The sequence below is a fragment of the Platalea leucorodia genome (assembly GCF_965183815.1).
Source record: "Platalea leucorodia genome assembly, chromosome: 6".
Lineage (NCBI taxonomy): Eukaryota > Metazoa > Chordata > Aves > Pelecaniformes > Threskiornithidae > Platalea > Platalea leucorodia.
This window is the reverse complement of record NC_138828.1, coordinates 77,504,107-77,520,769: the sequence shown is the minus strand read 5'-3', so window position 1 is coordinate 77,520,769 and position 16,663 is coordinate 77,504,107. Positions and strand designations below refer to the sequence as shown.

Below are 16,663 nucleotides of genomic sequence, written 5' to 3'. Positions count from 1 at the left end.
CTTCTGTTACAGTGCGGTCCAGTGGAAGTTGTTTGATACAAGGTGGAACTGAGTTGAAAATGAAAACAGAAAGAGAGATACCAGCTCTCTGCAAGTTGTTCAATACGTACTTCCCGGTTATGTTACACAAGAGGAGAGCATTTACTGTCTTTGCTTGTCTTAACTGTTCTCTTTTTTGGTCCAATATTAAATTCTGGTGGTGTATTATTCTTCACCAATTCTCAACATTGTTCTTTGTCTAATCCCTTTTTGACAATTTACAGTTAGATGAAGGTTTTTTTAACTATTTCTATAGCTTTCCAAGTTTGTATAGTGAAATAGTAGCTTTTTGATGCTTAAGGTAATTTGCAATAATTTGGGGGGGGTTATCATTCCTTGCACATGTGTGCACATGTGCATATATACACAAAATAGATAATATTAGTATCTCTACCACTGATAATTTAAAAGGGATAAAGTTATCTCAGTCTGACACCACCTCGTAAGCCTTCTAGGTGTTTTTTAAAAAACCTACCTTTTCCCCTTGTTTACTAAACACTCATTGTGGTGTTTTCATAACAGTCTGCAGACAAACCCAAAGCTCTCAGTGCAGTAAAGATGGTGCCCTTAAATGCATTTTTCTTTGGTCATTTTAAGATAGTTTTAAGCTTTGAAATTACTCATGGTGTGTTCTTGTCTCATCATGTTCATCAGTCAGACCAGAACTAAATGGAAACTGATTGGATTCTTTTGATCAGATGTAGGCAAAGTTAATTAAATACCAATGTTTTCTATGGCCAAGCCACTTCTTTGGGCTGGTAGAATGCTGACAGCAGTGGCATAAATTCTTGTCAATCTGCCTGTCACTCATCGCTTAGGAAAGTGCTGAGAGAAATGACAAGCAAATCTGTGAAACGTTAAGGGAAGAAGAAAGGCATATTAAATTTTCTTTTCTCTTTTGGTCCGTCTCAGCTGTTGGCCCAGATGAGTTTTTAAGGATGTTGGTACTCTCCAAGGCATAATTGCTCACAGAAAAACTCAGTTGCAATAAGAGAATTATTCCATTCCACACTCCATGCCTGCCTAGACAAAATAATCTTAAAATCTGTCTAGCTGCCTTTCAGAGCAAGTGTTCCATTAGGATACTAATCCAGAAAGCCAGGAATTTCATTGTCTGCCGTAGTGAGCAGTACAGAGCCTGTCAAATGACCTGTCTGGTCAGTGTTAGGACTGGTCTATGTGGGAGTCATCACCTGCTCACCCGGGCTTTGATTGCCCATTTATGTAACTTGTCTGCAGTCTAGTGTTTGAAAGGAGGAAAAAAAACCCTGGAATTCCTTCCCAAAGTAGAAAAGAAATACCATCATAAGCTGTTGCCTTCTTCTGTTTAGCATAACTGGTTTAAAGTTTACGACTAAGGTGGTTGAGGTGGTAGTTGTCAGAGGCTGCAGAGCTTGCCTATAATTAAGGAAGAAGAGGGAGGGGAAATCCTGTGACTAAATGTGTATGCGTTTACTTCTGTCAAAACTGCAGTAAAAGGTAACGCGATGGGGCATACGCATAGCAGTCCAGACTTACTTAGCAATGACAGCAAGCAACGACTGTTCTGCAGCACAGAAAGCCTGACAGGCTTTACTTTGTTGATGTTTATGGGTAGGAGATCTAGTTAGCAATGAGGACAATTTCAAGAAATAAAATGTCATCAAAAAGATGCAAAGAGCCAAAAATTGAGGGGAAGATATTTTAAAATAGTTTGATTTTGTGAAACCTTCCCTTGCTTTACAGTTGTGCTCTAAACCAGGAGTCTCCCATCTTAATTTGCTTGCCTAGGTATCATCACAGAAAGAACGGATCAGCTGTTGCAGGAGGAGGTATTCCCTGTCTTCTGGTGCGTTCACACAGACCACCAAAAGTGTGCTTCCAGTCCTGCCTCTCCATTTTCCACCGGTTCACAGTCAGATGCCCTGTTCTGTCTGACTACATACCGTTAGGAATCAAAATTTACTTAAACAACAATTCCTGTTTTCTTCTGGAGGAAAAAAGCCTGCAAGCCAAATTACTTTTTTTTATACCACTTTGCAACTTGAATGGTGACTTCCTCTTCTTAAAAACTGCAGAGAGTACAAGTGTTTCATAAAGAAGCTCCAGCTCTCATCGTATGAGAACATAGATGCCATCAATAATTAAAAAACCACAACCTGGATACTGAAGCAAAATCTATGCATATGGCTGCCTTCCAGTATCTAGCATTTTCTGATGTTTTTAAACAATTTAAATACTTAAGCATTTAATGCTATACTGGCGGTTTGAAAAAATGTTTTTGAGAGGAAGTCTTAAAGAGATGTTGATGTCCTACAGCTGCTTGTCTCCGAAGTACATGCCAGGAATTTCACCTCACTGTTTACTGTTGAGATACCTATTAAATAGATCAGGGTCATTTCCAGAATGAGAAAATCAAACTAAACCAGAATGATGTGGGAAAGTAAGATGGAAGTGAGCACGTTCATGGTGATATTTTCGATAGGTTTTTAAATAACCTCACATGAGAGCTCTTAAGAAAATTATATATAGAGAATTCTGTGCTGTATTTTGCCATTCTTTTAAAGTATGTGCATTTTATCAATAAAAGAAAACATAAATACAGCAAGCATTGTATAGATAAACCTTGCAGGTTTTATCAGAGCCTGTCACTTTCAAGTTTTTTATCGTGATCCGGTATAGTAAAAGAATTGTGGGCATATTTAAAAGCTGTGAAGTGCTTGTAGGTACATTGAAATGCGATATTCACCCCTGCACTGCCACTCCTTTTAGATTATGCTGCAATAAGAAGCATTGCTAGAGCCTTTTCATTATTCCAGCCAGCTCCCTCTCAGATTGTAGTCATAAATCTTTGCAGCTTAGTTGCACTTTCTGAAAAATACAGGGACTCATAAATTAAAAATGAGACTCAGAATCCTGAGTAACTTTTACATTTCTGAAAAGTTAACTCATTGAAAAATATTTTCATCCCACCTATTTAGTTTAAATGCTGAAGTCAGTTCGTGTGCATTAGTATAATGTTTTTCCGGATCTGTTCTCGGTATATGTATTTTTTAATTTTTAGCTTTTAAGCATAACTTTTCATGTCATGTTTAACTGCTAGAAGGAGCATTTGATTTTTCACATCTGCTTGGAATCTTTTAGGTCCATTGAGACTGCTGGACTTGAGGCAAGCTCAGTGGGAGGGGTTTTCTGACAGTCTTACAGAATCCTTAGAGAGCCAAAAACCTTGAGACATGGCTCTCGCTGGAGGCACATGAACCAAGTCTGAATTCATCAGAAAAGCTGAATCACTGGATGAGTAACTGTCCCTAACAATCAGATGACATAGCATCGTGTGTGTTTACCAGGCATAGCTTTGAAAGCTTTGAGGAAAGGAGTCTCTGAGTACGTTAAGCTTTAGGTTTTTTGATTGGATGTACCTCTATGTTTCAGTTGCAAAAAAATCTCTATGCTGTTGCAGCACATCAAAGATTTTTGTTGTTTGTGTTTGTAAAATAATGTGTAATTAGTTATGGTAGTATTCTCTGGATTTAAAAATCTGTACAAGGTAACCTGATCTACTCTGATTCAACGTAATGCTCCAAATACTTGTTTTGCATTTTAGATTTCTGGTTTCTTAACAGTGTTCTTTCTTTCATCTTGCCACTTTTAATTAATAAAAACAAAATTTTGCTCCAGCTCTAACATTAAATCCACTGAAAACCTGAAGCTCCAGTCCGCCTTCTGTATATTGAGCTGGTACTACACAAGATGAACAATATAACATGTTGCATATAAATTTAGTACTAGAAAAATGAAAAAGCAAATTAAAAATATGTGATTTTTTTATTTTACAGACATCTGTAATGAGACACATTCTGTGCTTTCTTACATCCAGAGTTAGTGCTTACCTAGATAAAGGCGTTCATTATTTGTATGAAATAGAACAGATGAAGCCAGAAAGACAAAATGTAACTAACTTCGTTAAATGGTTTTAGTTGGTGAATAAATGTCTGTGTTGCTGAACTTTGTTATGATGCAGTAAAAATGTGTGTCTGTCATAGGGGAAAACAAAACTCCCTTGTAGTTAAATCTATCCCTTGAAGTGGAAATAGTTCTATAATTGTTTTCCAGTAGCTAAAATCGCTTTAGAGCACCAGCTGAGCACTCACAAACTTTTACTGCTAGAACTGGAACAGAAAAAAAATCTTGCAAAAGGGTGTGGGGAAGGGTTCGTGTCACAAATTCTCAGTATGTAAAAAGACAGCTGAAAGATGCAGAATTTGGGGTTTCTTAACTGGTTATTTATGTAGTTTCTATTCAGACATAAAGACAGTATTTCAGTCTAGTCTAGTTTGGGATTTTTTTTTATTTTTTTTTTTAAATCTAAGAACACATTTGTGTGTGTAGCGCTTAATTTGATTAATAATATTCAGTACAGACGGAGGTTGGCTCTTCCACATCTACATCCAGTGCTCAGTTAATGTGTTTGAAATTAAAGTAAGCCTTCCTGATAGTCTCTCAGCAGTTATTCAAAAAGATAAAGGCAAACCACAGCTTTCTTGCCAATATTTCTAACTAAAAACAAAAACATAAATGGAACTTGGAATTTTTTTGCTGTGAGAGAACAAAAATTATGACTTAAAAGTTTTTATTACACATGAAATATTATTATTCTTTGTTAGCAAACATGATAGCTTTTTATTCTGGTGAACTATTTATTTCCCTCCTCCTATTACCACTGTGTGTTTTTACATATGATGAGAATGTTTAAATAGAATATGAATGATAGTTTGTTTATTTTTGTGTTCTAATTAGTAATCCTAGTGCATATCTGAAGAAATATGGTGATAGGTTGGTTTTTTTTCTTCTTTTTTTATCTTTTAAGGCTCCTGCTAAGAGAGATCCAACTCAAAGTACCATCAAAGAAGACAAAGTCCATCTGTTGAAGTATAATATAGGAGATCTAGTGTGGTCAAAAGTGTCTGGTTTTCCATGGTGGCCGTGTATGGTTTCTGCTGATCCTGTTCTCCATTCCTACACTAAACTAAAAGGTATGTCCATGATGCTACAAACATCCAGATTTCTTCAGGTTTACATAACCATTATTTTGGGGAAATTCTGTTTTTCATTTTATCTTTTCAGTTGTATCAGTAACTGAATCAGCTCCTTGTTGTCAAGAGGAATGTTAAAATCATGTAAACACTATTCTTGAGCATATAGCAGACGGAGCTTTTTTTCCACTGTGTCTTTTTAACTCTGAACATTCTCCGAAAGATATCAAAATTGTGATGTATGAAACTGTGTGGAGTCTTATTAAAAAAAAACTATTTGATAGTACTTTCCATTGTTTTTATGGAGATGCTTGGAGAAGTTATATGGGCTAAAAAATTTATTGAAAGCTAATGGGAATTAAATACTCCTGATGATTCTGCTTTACTAAAAGCAATCCATAATTCAGGCAGCTCAGTTTTCTGTGATTCATAGAATCAATGCTGTTATCTACAGACTACATTAGCTGATTCTAAATGCAGGGACTACCAAGTGTTAATGAAGTTTTTAAAGTAGGAATCTGTACGATTTCTTAATCTCATTTGCAGCTTTGTTCTCTGTTCTGGTACCTGAAACTTTTGAGGCTTATCTGTGCTGGTTGTAGAATGAAAAAGTAATACAGGTTGGCAAGGACCTCTACAAGTCATATGGTCTCCAGGTTAGAGCAGGTTGTTCAGGGCATTGTCCAGTCAAATATTTAATGTCTTCAAGGATGGAGACTTTACAGCCTTTCTGGGCAACTTGTTCCAGTGACTGGCAGCCATTATGGCAAGAAGACTTTTCCCTTTATCTAGTTGAAATTTCCTTTGTTTCAACCTGTGTCCATTGCCTTTTGTATTAGCACTGTGTGAATGGGGTTGATTAGGCACGATTTGCCCTTGGTGAGTCTGTGCTGGTTATTCTCAGACCCCTTCTTGTCTTTCATGTGCTTGGACATGTCTTTTAGGAGAATTAGCCCCATAATCTTGTAGGCAGAGAGCAAGCTACTCAGCCTAGCTTGTAGTTCCCCAGATTGTTCTTGTTCTTCTTGAAGATAGGTGCGATGTTTGCCTTTTTCCAGTCATTGGGTATCTCCCCTGATGGTTGTGACCTTTCAGAAATTATAGAGATCACCCTTGCAATCACACTGGCCAACATCTTCAGTTCCTTCTGAGGCATCCCATCTGGTCCCGTAATCTCATAGATGTCCAATTTGATCAAGTGCTCCCTGACTTTTTCTTAATACGCTGTGGGTAGTGCCTCAGTCTTGCAGCCATTATCACTAGCCTAAGGGACCTGAAGGCTTGGGGGCAGATGTTACAGATGAAAAAACAAACAAGCAAACCAAACTGAGGCAGAGAAGGCATAGAGCACCCCAGCCTTTTCTGTGTCCTGTGTCACTCAGTCTGCTGCCCCAGTGAGTGTTCCTTAGCCTGCCTTTTGCTACTGTTGTATTTACAGAAAATCTTGCTGCACATTGCATCTCTCACTAGTTTTAACTCCGGCTGAGCACTGTAAACTATTTTTTTACTATGTTCATGCCAAACTGTACTGAAGGTTTAGAAAACGTGAAAAAGGAATCCAGAAGACTTGCAGATTAAGGAGAAAAGCAACAAGTTAATAGGAATATCGAACCAAAGTAGGAGCACATAACTTTGTTTTGATATTTATGCTTCTAAATACTTCCATATATTTTATGAGATCAAGTGAAAGTATTGGCTTCTGTTATTATGAACAGAGTAGGGCATTTACTTGTCACTAGAGATTTCAGTAACTTTGAACTATGTATTTCCAAGTCTGGAAAAGGAGTGGTTTTGTGCTTTTGTTTTTATGGAGTTTTCAAGGGTTGCATTGAGAACTTGGAAAATGGACTAGAATATACATCTAAAATTTGCATTGAACTTACAAATTTCCAACGTGGAGGGACTGTAAACATGTAGGACTGGAAATCAGAATAATCTTGATACTTCAGAGGTGTGATCTGAAAAAAAATGGGATTCAGTAGGAGTAACTGTTGGATTTTTACAGTGGCAGGTGACCAAGCTGAGAAATGAGTGGAGAGCTGCATTTTTGCAGAAAGGAATCTGAGAGTCATAATAACCCTTTGTAGTTTTCTCTGCAGAAAGACCAAAGTCGCGCTGACATAAATTAATAGTGCTGCTTATAAAAAGCATGATGTAGATCCTTTGCTTTCCCAGCAAATGGCCTTTGTTCATTTCATCCTGTTTGGGCCATCTCATTTCAAGAAACATGGACCAAACAGAGAAGGTTCTGAGGACAGCACAAACAGAAATCTAGGAGCCTGCCTGCATGGGTAGACTGAAGGAACTGGGGCTCTTTAATCTGAGAAGGAGGAGCTAAAGGAGAACTCAGTAACTGGCCTTACTTAAATAATTTAAGTTACATGCAAAGAAGAAAAAGCATAAACTCTTCTTGTCCTGGGAAGAAGAGAGCTTAGTAGCAGTGAATATTTTGACTACATATTAAGAAGACCTTGGAAGGGATAAAGATAGTGAAGCATTGGGGTGGATTACCTGGAGAAATGGTGTGATCTCATTCATAGGAGGTTTTTAAGAACAAATTGAATGAGGATCTCTAGGATTATAGCTACACTCAATGTTGGTAGTATACTAAATGGCTTCTTGAGAACCCTTTCAAGCATTCATACAATAGCTAGAATGGTTATTATAGATGCCTCAGACAAATTTTTCTTGTAGCAGTCTTTCAGAGTTTTGATCAGGCAGTCCCTGTGATTGTAGTCTTTGGATTATTAGGTCTATTATGAGATAAAGAGTTGGATTTTGAGAGAAATAAAGCTGTTTATTTGTTCCTAACTGAATTACTCTGCTCCTTTCAAGGAGCAAGGTTTATGCTTCATTATCAAGAATCTCTGTGATAGCTTTTTATAAGAAACTATAGAAATAGATGTTGCAAAAAACAATGTCATATGTCTGAATGCAACCTGTACAGTATGAACAGAAAGAAGGGCCCACATGCTTTGAGATGTTAACTTCCATCCCTTTGAAGTAATATGGATGATGGTCATTTCTGATATTTGCTCTGGAGTTGGCTTGGGGCCTGCCTTTTCCTTCAGAAGTTTTGACTAGGTCTGGGCAGCCATCATAACTGATAAATGCGCGCTGATGTGCATATTTCCATCAGGATGTATTTCCAGTCTTATATTATTTTCCACCTACCGTTTACTATGGACGCACTGTCAAAAGTCTCCTGTTCCAAACAGAAGAGTTCTTTTACCTGGGAGTTGTAGAAGTACTCAGTTAGGTCTCTGTACTTCTCATTTCTAGGATTAGGATCAACAGTGTTTATAAACAATCTGAATTTCTGCATGCTAATACTTGATTTCATCATTCCAGCTGATTAGGCTTGAGAAAAGTTTTCAACTCGCAACTTTCAACTTGCGGGATGTACACTTTCATGTAAGAAGGCCCATACTGAGTCAGACTACAGCTCCATCTCATTCAGTATCCTGTCTCTGACTGTGGTCAACCACAGGTGCTAGGGTACAGAAAAAGGCAAGTAATAGCGGTGGGTCCCCCGAACACTCTCCCAAACCTTCAATAACTAGTGGTTCCAGGATTCTGTGAGCCAAAAATTATGTCTTTGTATATAACAACCCTTAATGAATTCCATTATTTTGTCCAGGAGCATTGATAAGAATTCAGCCCACAGAAGATATCTGAAGAGTCACAAATAGGTCCAATGATTCTAGTGGTAGGCACCATTATTTAAACTTCTTAATTAGGCAGTTACAGCTGTTCAGCATTATATTGTAAAAGGAACAGAGTGTCTGTGTCTGCTTGGAACTGGGCTGTTGGCTGCTCAGAGGCAGATTTTTACAGATGGTTGTAAATGTAGTGTGTGCCATCTGTCTGCAGCTAGGACATCCTGGTAAAATACAAAAATTATCCTTTATTTAATCATAGACAGATTAAGTCATCGGAGCTAAGTAGTCCCTAGTTAAGCAACATTTTCTTGAGGAGGACAAAATAATTACTATGTGAGGGAATTGCTCCTGAGTGCATTACTGGAACGTGTATTAGACGACTGGATTGGATGTGTGATGTATACAGTCCCAAGACCTTTTCCTATGCCATTCCTCTAGATTCTCATATCTGATCTCAAATGAGTCATTATTGTTCTTGTAGCTCTCATGTATGTTTTACATACATATATATCTAAAAGTTAATAAATATACACATATATGTAATGGTTAATAAAACTTACGCGCCTACCATTAATTAGGTTGATTTCATATTACTGTTCCAGATGCCACATCTTGAGACACGATCAAGCCCCTTTAAAAATAACTATTGGCTGAGTAATTACGAAAAGAAAGTTCTTTCTAAGTCTAGAAACCCCAGTAATAATAGTGCATGAAGCAATCAACCAGATGTATTTGCTGATTAAGGTTGAAGACATGCAGTGTATGAATAACCTAGTTTGAACTGTGACTGTTACTTGTTCTTACTGCTTAGACATCTTCCTCCCAGACTACATGTTAGACAAACTAATGTGGTGACACCTTGAAGAACCATAGATGCTGGAGGGGGAGGGGGGAGTGGTAACTGTTTGGTTTTTTTTCCTAGCAGGGTTGAATTTACAAACACAACAGTGTAGGTTGTCACAGTTACAACCTTTTCTATTTTTAAATGGGACCCTAATTTGAACACTTAGACAGCAACTCTGCGAGTTTTAATGAGGGAGATGCTAGAGGATGTCTGAAGTCTCATTCTCTTACCTCTCTGCCTTTTAGAAGTTCATTGTTAACTGTGAACTCCTTGGTGAATTTTGAAGGTGTTGTCTTCCCCCTTCACTGTAGAATAGCCAAGATCTGTAGAAGGGGAAGGTTGTATGCCTTTACTACAGTGAGGCAGTATTCCTCTTTACAATCTTAGAAGAATGAATGTTTCTTGTCTAGGTTTCAGAATTGTTCTCTTATCTTCCTTCTCTCCCTTCCACAACCCAAACCCTTTTCATTTCTTGCTTTGATTCCTTAAAAGCTTGGTTAAGATGAAGTTGTGACTGCAAGTGTTAAAACTAGCTGAAGTATGTGTTTCTGTTCAAGAATATTAAAAGAGAAAGTTTAGGCGAATCAGAGGTGAGACTTGAGTGCACAGGCTATCCAAGCTTTGGAAACTTTTTCAAATGTAGCATTTTTAGAAACACCCAGGCATACGTGTAAGTTAATACACATGGAAAGCACTGACAGATGATTGTAACCTTAAGTTAATTTAGCAAAGCATATTCTTGTTTGGAATTAAACTATTGAGCTTATGTGTCAAACTTCATAGATTATAGCTCAGAGACTTTCAAGCTGGTTAAGTGTGTTTTTGAAAGGTTAACGAGTTGTACTGTGCTTTTGTCATGGTAACTGTAGCAGCTTACAAAAGACTTCATGTCTGAAAGTGCGGAGAACAACCTAAGCGGTATCCTAAATACATTCATTTTTAATTTTCAGGACAGAAAAAGAGTTTTCGTCAATATCATGTTCAGTTTTTTGGAGATGCCCCAGAGCGAGCCTGGATATTTGAGAAGAGCCTTGTGCCCTTCAAAGAAAAAGACCAGTTTGAACAATTATGCCAGGAAAGTGCAAAACAAGCCCTCACTAAAGCAGAGAAAATAAAGGTAAGAGGCTACCAAGTCAGGCAAGATTTGCAGCTTTCTATTTTACTGTTACAGGTATGTACAGATACAAATAGATATTCTAGAAAGCTTTAAAGACAGCTTTTTTTACAGAGGCTTGTAGTCTTAGATTTCACTTACAGATGCAAAGAATGAGATGACGTACCGCTGTTTGTTACTTATTAAAAATCAGTACTCTTCTGCTTTGTCATCGATTCATGCGTGGTATCAGTACTATCAAATGCAATTCCATTTCAATGTCTGAATTATAATTATATATTACACTTAGTCTCTTGGAATTGTTTTGTGTTAATGTTACAAAATAATCAAAAGTGGGGAAATTTCTCACACTGTTGTCTTATTTTGCAGATGTTAAAGCCTGTTTCAGGGAAGCTGCGGCCACAGTGGGAGATGGGTGTTAAGCAAGCAAGTGAAGCAGTAGGCATGACAGTGGAAGAACGGAAGGCCAAGTACACCTTCATCTATGTTAGGGACAGACCTCATCTTAATCCTCGAGTGGCAAAGGAAGTTGGCATTGCTGTGGAACCGTTAGAGGAGCTAGATGAGTCATCTTACTCAAACGAAGAAACCACTCAAAATCTGAAATCGATGAAGGAGTCTGGCATTCCTAACAAGAGGAGGAGAAGGACATCAAAATTGTCTGCCACTGATGATATGCAAGAAAGCAGTCAGTCGGGGACTAAGAATACTACTCCTCAAAAGTCATCCGAACAGGCAGAATCCAAAAGAGGGATAGGCTCCCCTCTCAATAGAAAGAAAACTCCAGCATCTACTCCGCGAAGCAGAAAAGGCGATGCAGTATCTCAGTTTTTGGTCTTTTGTCAGAAGCACAGAGATGAGGTTAGTCTCTTTTAGCTGTTATTGTTGTTAATTGCCTCTTCTCATTTCTGTACTTAAAGAAACTTCTGTACTTCAGTTGACAAAAACTAGTTGTTACTGTAGAATCCATAATGCTCTGGGCTTGACAAGGTATGCCTACATCCAATCTCAGTCTAGACAGGAAAGGAGAAAGAACAGAATGTAGATGAGCAATTTAAACAAGATAGTGATAATGCCATTGTACTTTAAGCGTAAGTCATGTTAGTATCTTCCTACATAATCTAATAGTCCTTTGTATTAGCCATAATTTTTTTAATGTATGTAAAATATAGTAGATATTCATACATATGCTCAGACAAATATAATGAAGGTTATGCTGGCAATCTGTTTGTAGTTAGCTTATACATTCTTTCTGAAGATGTGGCTCAGTTCCTTCGGTGTGTTCCCTTGCCTTTGAACTCAAAAACTCCATTTACCTACCTAGAATCTTTTGCTGAGCTTCAAAAGAAGCTGGTTACCACAGCTTGTGAAAATTACTGTTGGTATGCAATCTTCCGGGACAGAAACTAGGTCCTCTTGAGAGGATTACTCTCCAAGACCAGGTAGAATAAATAAATACTTTAATATCAACATTTTTTAGGAAGACTGCTAGAAGTATAAAAGCAGTACCGCTGTTCTAGCTCATTACTTTAAAATCATGACCATCATTTTTCTTCCTTACAACCCTCTGCTCCATTTGCAGTACAATTCCATGCACTGAAAGAGCCTGAGTTCTCCTGGTTTCTTGTGGTTGTACTATTCCATAATACCCACAGAAGGACCAGAAAGTTAGTGGTGACTTTGTCACACTCTTTAGTTGCTCAATGGTTGGCTTCGTTATAGGATATTTGTGTTAGAAAACATTAATAGATGTGAACTTCATAAAGAAAAATTGAAAAACAGATTCTGTTGTATGGAAGTCAATTAGTTGTGTTTCAACTTAGGATCTTTTTAGATCATTGCACCTTAAGCTAATATTGAGGCTGAAAATTAACACGGTGTTACACATACCTTTTAGTTGCTTTGGTTAAATTGTGAAAAGCATTGGCAGTTTAGTTTGCTGCCTCCAGAAAGGAAAGGGTTTTGTAGCCAGACTATTAAATGTAGATTTTGACATATTCATTATGAAAAGCTGTATGGGTAAATCATCTGTCTCATGTTTGAGAGACCTGAGTTCTATTTCCAGTTCTTCCATAAGTCACCTTGTGTCTTGTATAGTGGCAAACGGGAATTTCCTTGGCCTTAAACGTAGGTGGCAAGAAGTCTTGTGCAATATTGAGGGACATGAAATTACTTCTCTGGAAGAAATGAGATTATTATGATTGGTTTTATGGACTCTTAGCCAAACATATCTTACCACAGAAGAGACACGCTGAGTCTCTGATGCTATATTTCTATTTTCTGTGCCAGTTACCAAGCTTCATTCCCTACTATGGTTATACTGAAATTCTCAAATTAATAGATGGAAAATATGAAGACTATTACAATATTTGACCTTGAGGAATTGCTTTGTCTTCAATGTCATTTCAGGAAACTGAAAAACTTGCATAAACTTGAAAATTACACTGATGATAGCGGCTAATGTTGCACTAGAGTTTTAAGTAGAAGGAAGTAAGTTGCAAAATATTACATATATTTAGAGAGAGGACATCTTTAGGCACTGGAACGCCTAAAAGCCGGGTAGACGTGGTGCTTGAGGACATGGTTTAGTGGTGGACTTGGCAGTGCTGGGTTAACGGTTGGACTCGATCTCAAGGGTCTTTTCCAACCTTAACGATTCTATGAGTCTATGGTCTTACTATTTCTGCCTAGAATACCTTTGACTATTATGATCTATCAGTCATGAAAACCCAAATCCACCTGATTGTGTGATCCACTCTAGTAGGTACAGAAGCACTTCTGTGTGTAGAACGGAACTAGGTTACGAAAACTGCAGATACCAGGTAGCTGCAGATAACAGTCCCTCTAACTGATGAGGGCAGTAGAACTTGTCTTTCCTTTCTCTTGATTCGAAGTTAACTGGCAAAGTGGGGAAGTACCATTTTAGGTATTCACGCTTCTTGCACAGAACCAAAGTTACCTCAGTTTAGTTAACACTTCCAGCCTGTCATGTCGCTTTTAAAATGGCAGTTTTGTGCCTTTGGTGGAAGGTGGAGATTGTATCCAAACCAGTATTCAGAGTTTACCCTTCCATTAGGCTTATCTGGTTCAATTTGCATGGTTTGCTTTCCATCCAAGAGTTTGTTTTGTTGCTGTTGTAGATATTCTGATGCTTTAGAAGGAGTGAGAACGTTGGCTAAAAAACAGACGTGGTTTTGAGCTACTTGTATTGGGGGCATTTGAGAGTTTAGTGTATGGCTACTTTAGTATTTGCATGTAGGAACTTAGAAGAAAGGAAAACTATGGATCCAGAGAGGCTCTGGCCCCCAGACTTGGGAAGGTATGGAAGGGAATGGAGAGGAATGACTGAAGACTTCTGTTCTGGGGCCTCTAATAATCACGAGCTCTCTTAAAAGTAGAGCCGTTTCTGCTGTGTCTTGCTTGGAGTCCGGCTTTGTACGGTAGTAGGATTCATAGATCGGTTTGATTTTATTAATTATTACTTTTTGTGTTACTTTTTCTGGGGAGAGGAGGGTGAGGAATAGTTGAAATTTTTAGAAATGAGTGATGGCTGCTGGAAGACTGGATGAAATGCTGGAAAATGTTTTTAATGATTTAAGAGGCATGCTTCCCTGAGGGAGGCGTTGAAAGCTCAGAGCATTTTCATGGCTGTAGTGACGCATTAAGTATTTTGTGCTGTTACCAAAGAAGTAAAGATGTATTTTGTACTATTGGCATTCTTATGCGCTTCCTCTGTGAAGTACAACCATAGTAATCATTAGAAGGGAATGTCTGACTTGAGGTAAAGGTATCGTTCAGTGAGAGGCAGACAGCTATACTGTTTATATTAATTCATTGATTTGGGCCTTGAGTCTGTTTTGAGGTAAATTAAGAAATAATTTTGCTAGTAGGGTTTACAACTGAAGATATCTGCATGCGTAAAGAGTTGTTGAACATCAAGACAAATAAAAGCAAAGGTAATAAGCTTTGCTTGGATGAGCTAGGATGTCCCTATTCTAATTACCATGTTTTCCACACCTATAGTGATATTAATTCCCAGAGCCAAGAAAAGATCATCATGTGTTCTGTAGCATAGTTAGACTTAGAACAAGTACCTGGGAGAAGTGCATGATTTTCATGTACATCAAGACACCCGATACGTCGTTTCCAGTATGTATGCATGCCAGGATTGAGTATTACAGTATGAGGACTTTGGAGAAGATTGCTGGACATTTTCCGTGGAGGCCTTCTTTGCAAGGATCCCTTAACCATTAAGAGTCATGAATGTCTTTTGCTGTCATTTCACAGTGCTCCTAGTCAGTTGAAAGTTGTTTTTATTCATATTTTGGTGGGACTGGAGGTGATGTTAAATTGTATCTCATTTGTGTGAACAAAGCTAGTTATTTCTTAGAGAATTAAATAACTCTGTGCCCTAGTTGAGCACAATGAAATACACACTTAATGGCAATGGTCAAAATTGATGCTTATTTCTTTTCCTAAATAAGTGAGATTGGGGGGGGGGGGGGGGGTATCTTGTGGGTCTGTCTCCATTCTCCCCTCTCAATAACTTTTTTGACGTTGTTGGATTATAATCAAACTTTGAGTAGAGGCCTCCAAAGGCAGTTCTATTCTCCAAGCTTTATGAAGATGGGTTATGCCAGGTAGAAGCAAGGGAACTCTTAGTACTCTACTAAGGGAAAAATTACAGCATGAATTTCCCTACTAGATACTGAATAATCCCAATGGAAAGACGGTACTACAACTATTCCAACCCCTAGAGAAGCTTCAGTCTTGTATCTTGTTTGACAACAGGAAATGCAATTTTAAGAGACTAAGTTCTAAGAAATTAGGTTTAATCATTTCCACATATCACAGAAAATTTGTATTTCTGTTCTGTTGAATGGTGTTACTGTTTGAATGCTTGGCTTTGGCCTAGTTTTTATTTTACTCTGTGATTTTGGGGTATTGGTTGCATGACTCCCGTAACAGGATTTTGGAGAATGCTGGGTAATGAGATGAGAGGGGTTGTTTTTAAAGCTACTGTTTCATTTCTGTAGACCGTACAATCTTAGAGCTTTCTGACTTCTATGATTAATCAAATCTGGTTTTCCTTAAGTAGAAGTATGAGAATACTGAAGGAGTTTGGGAGCATTTTTTCTTTGTTTTTCATACTGGATTTTCTGTTTGTGTTGAATAAACTTCTAGAAACTCTCCTAAATTCCATGTTGATGGCTATTATGTGTCATGCTCACATTATTAAGAAAAGATGCATAGCTTTTTGAGTTCCTAATTTTCATATACGTAGTAAAAAATGATGAATTAATACAGGAAAATGTTGCATCAGATGCTAGCTTGTGTAAATCTCTCTGCTAAGATGGGTGTAATGAGCTCTATGTTTAATGAGTTCTCCTATGAATTGATGGATGTCTTTGCAGGCAAGCATATATTCCAATATTGCATGTCTGTCTTTTGTGGTATAGATTTAAACTTCATCAAGAAATAATACAACATTTTTTGAATTACCACAAGACAAGATTTACACTTACTCCATTTTTTGAATGTTAGAAGGCAAATAGATACTTCCAAAATTATTCTTAAGTCTTCTGAATATGCTAATAGATTTTTTTTTTTTTTTAGAGAGAGAGAAGTGGTTATTCAAAGAAAATCTGGATACAGAAGGTTTTAATCTAGTTCTGTCTACAGCAGAAATGTTAGATAACTTGTTTGTATCCAGTTTTCCAAAGCAATAGAAGTATGTACGCCATTCTTTTCAATGGTCACCTTTTTTTAATACAACCGTATTTCTGCATGTATAGGTGGTTGCTGAACATCCAGATGCTTCAAGTGAGGAGATTGAAGAATTGCTCGAATCGCAGTGGAACATGCTTAGTGAAAAACAGAAAGCTCGCTATAACACAAAGTTTGCCATAGTGACCTCTCCCAAATCTGAAGAAGACTCTGGTAAACGTAAAACTGTGCTAGTGTACTCTAACTAAATTTGATATACATA

General features: G+C 37.6%; 1 protein-coding gene across 1 annotated transcript in view; it reads left to right on the top strand.

Moving 5' to 3' along the window:
• The window catches only part of NSD2 (nuclear receptor binding SET domain protein 2), a 75,355-nt gene that overhangs the window by 25,778 nt on the left and 32,914 nt on the right, over positions 1 to 16,663 (top strand). The window contains exons 3-6 of the mRNA XM_082315444.1: positions 4,889 to 5,054; positions 10,511 to 10,677; positions 11,044 to 11,535; positions 16,470 to 16,614. Coding sequence (XP_082171570.1) covers positions 4,889 to 5,054; positions 10,511 to 10,677; positions 11,044 to 11,535; positions 16,470 to 16,614 — 970 coding nt within the window. The remainder of the gene's footprint in view (positions 1 to 4,888; positions 5,055 to 10,510; positions 10,678 to 11,043; positions 11,536 to 16,469; positions 16,615 to 16,663) is intronic.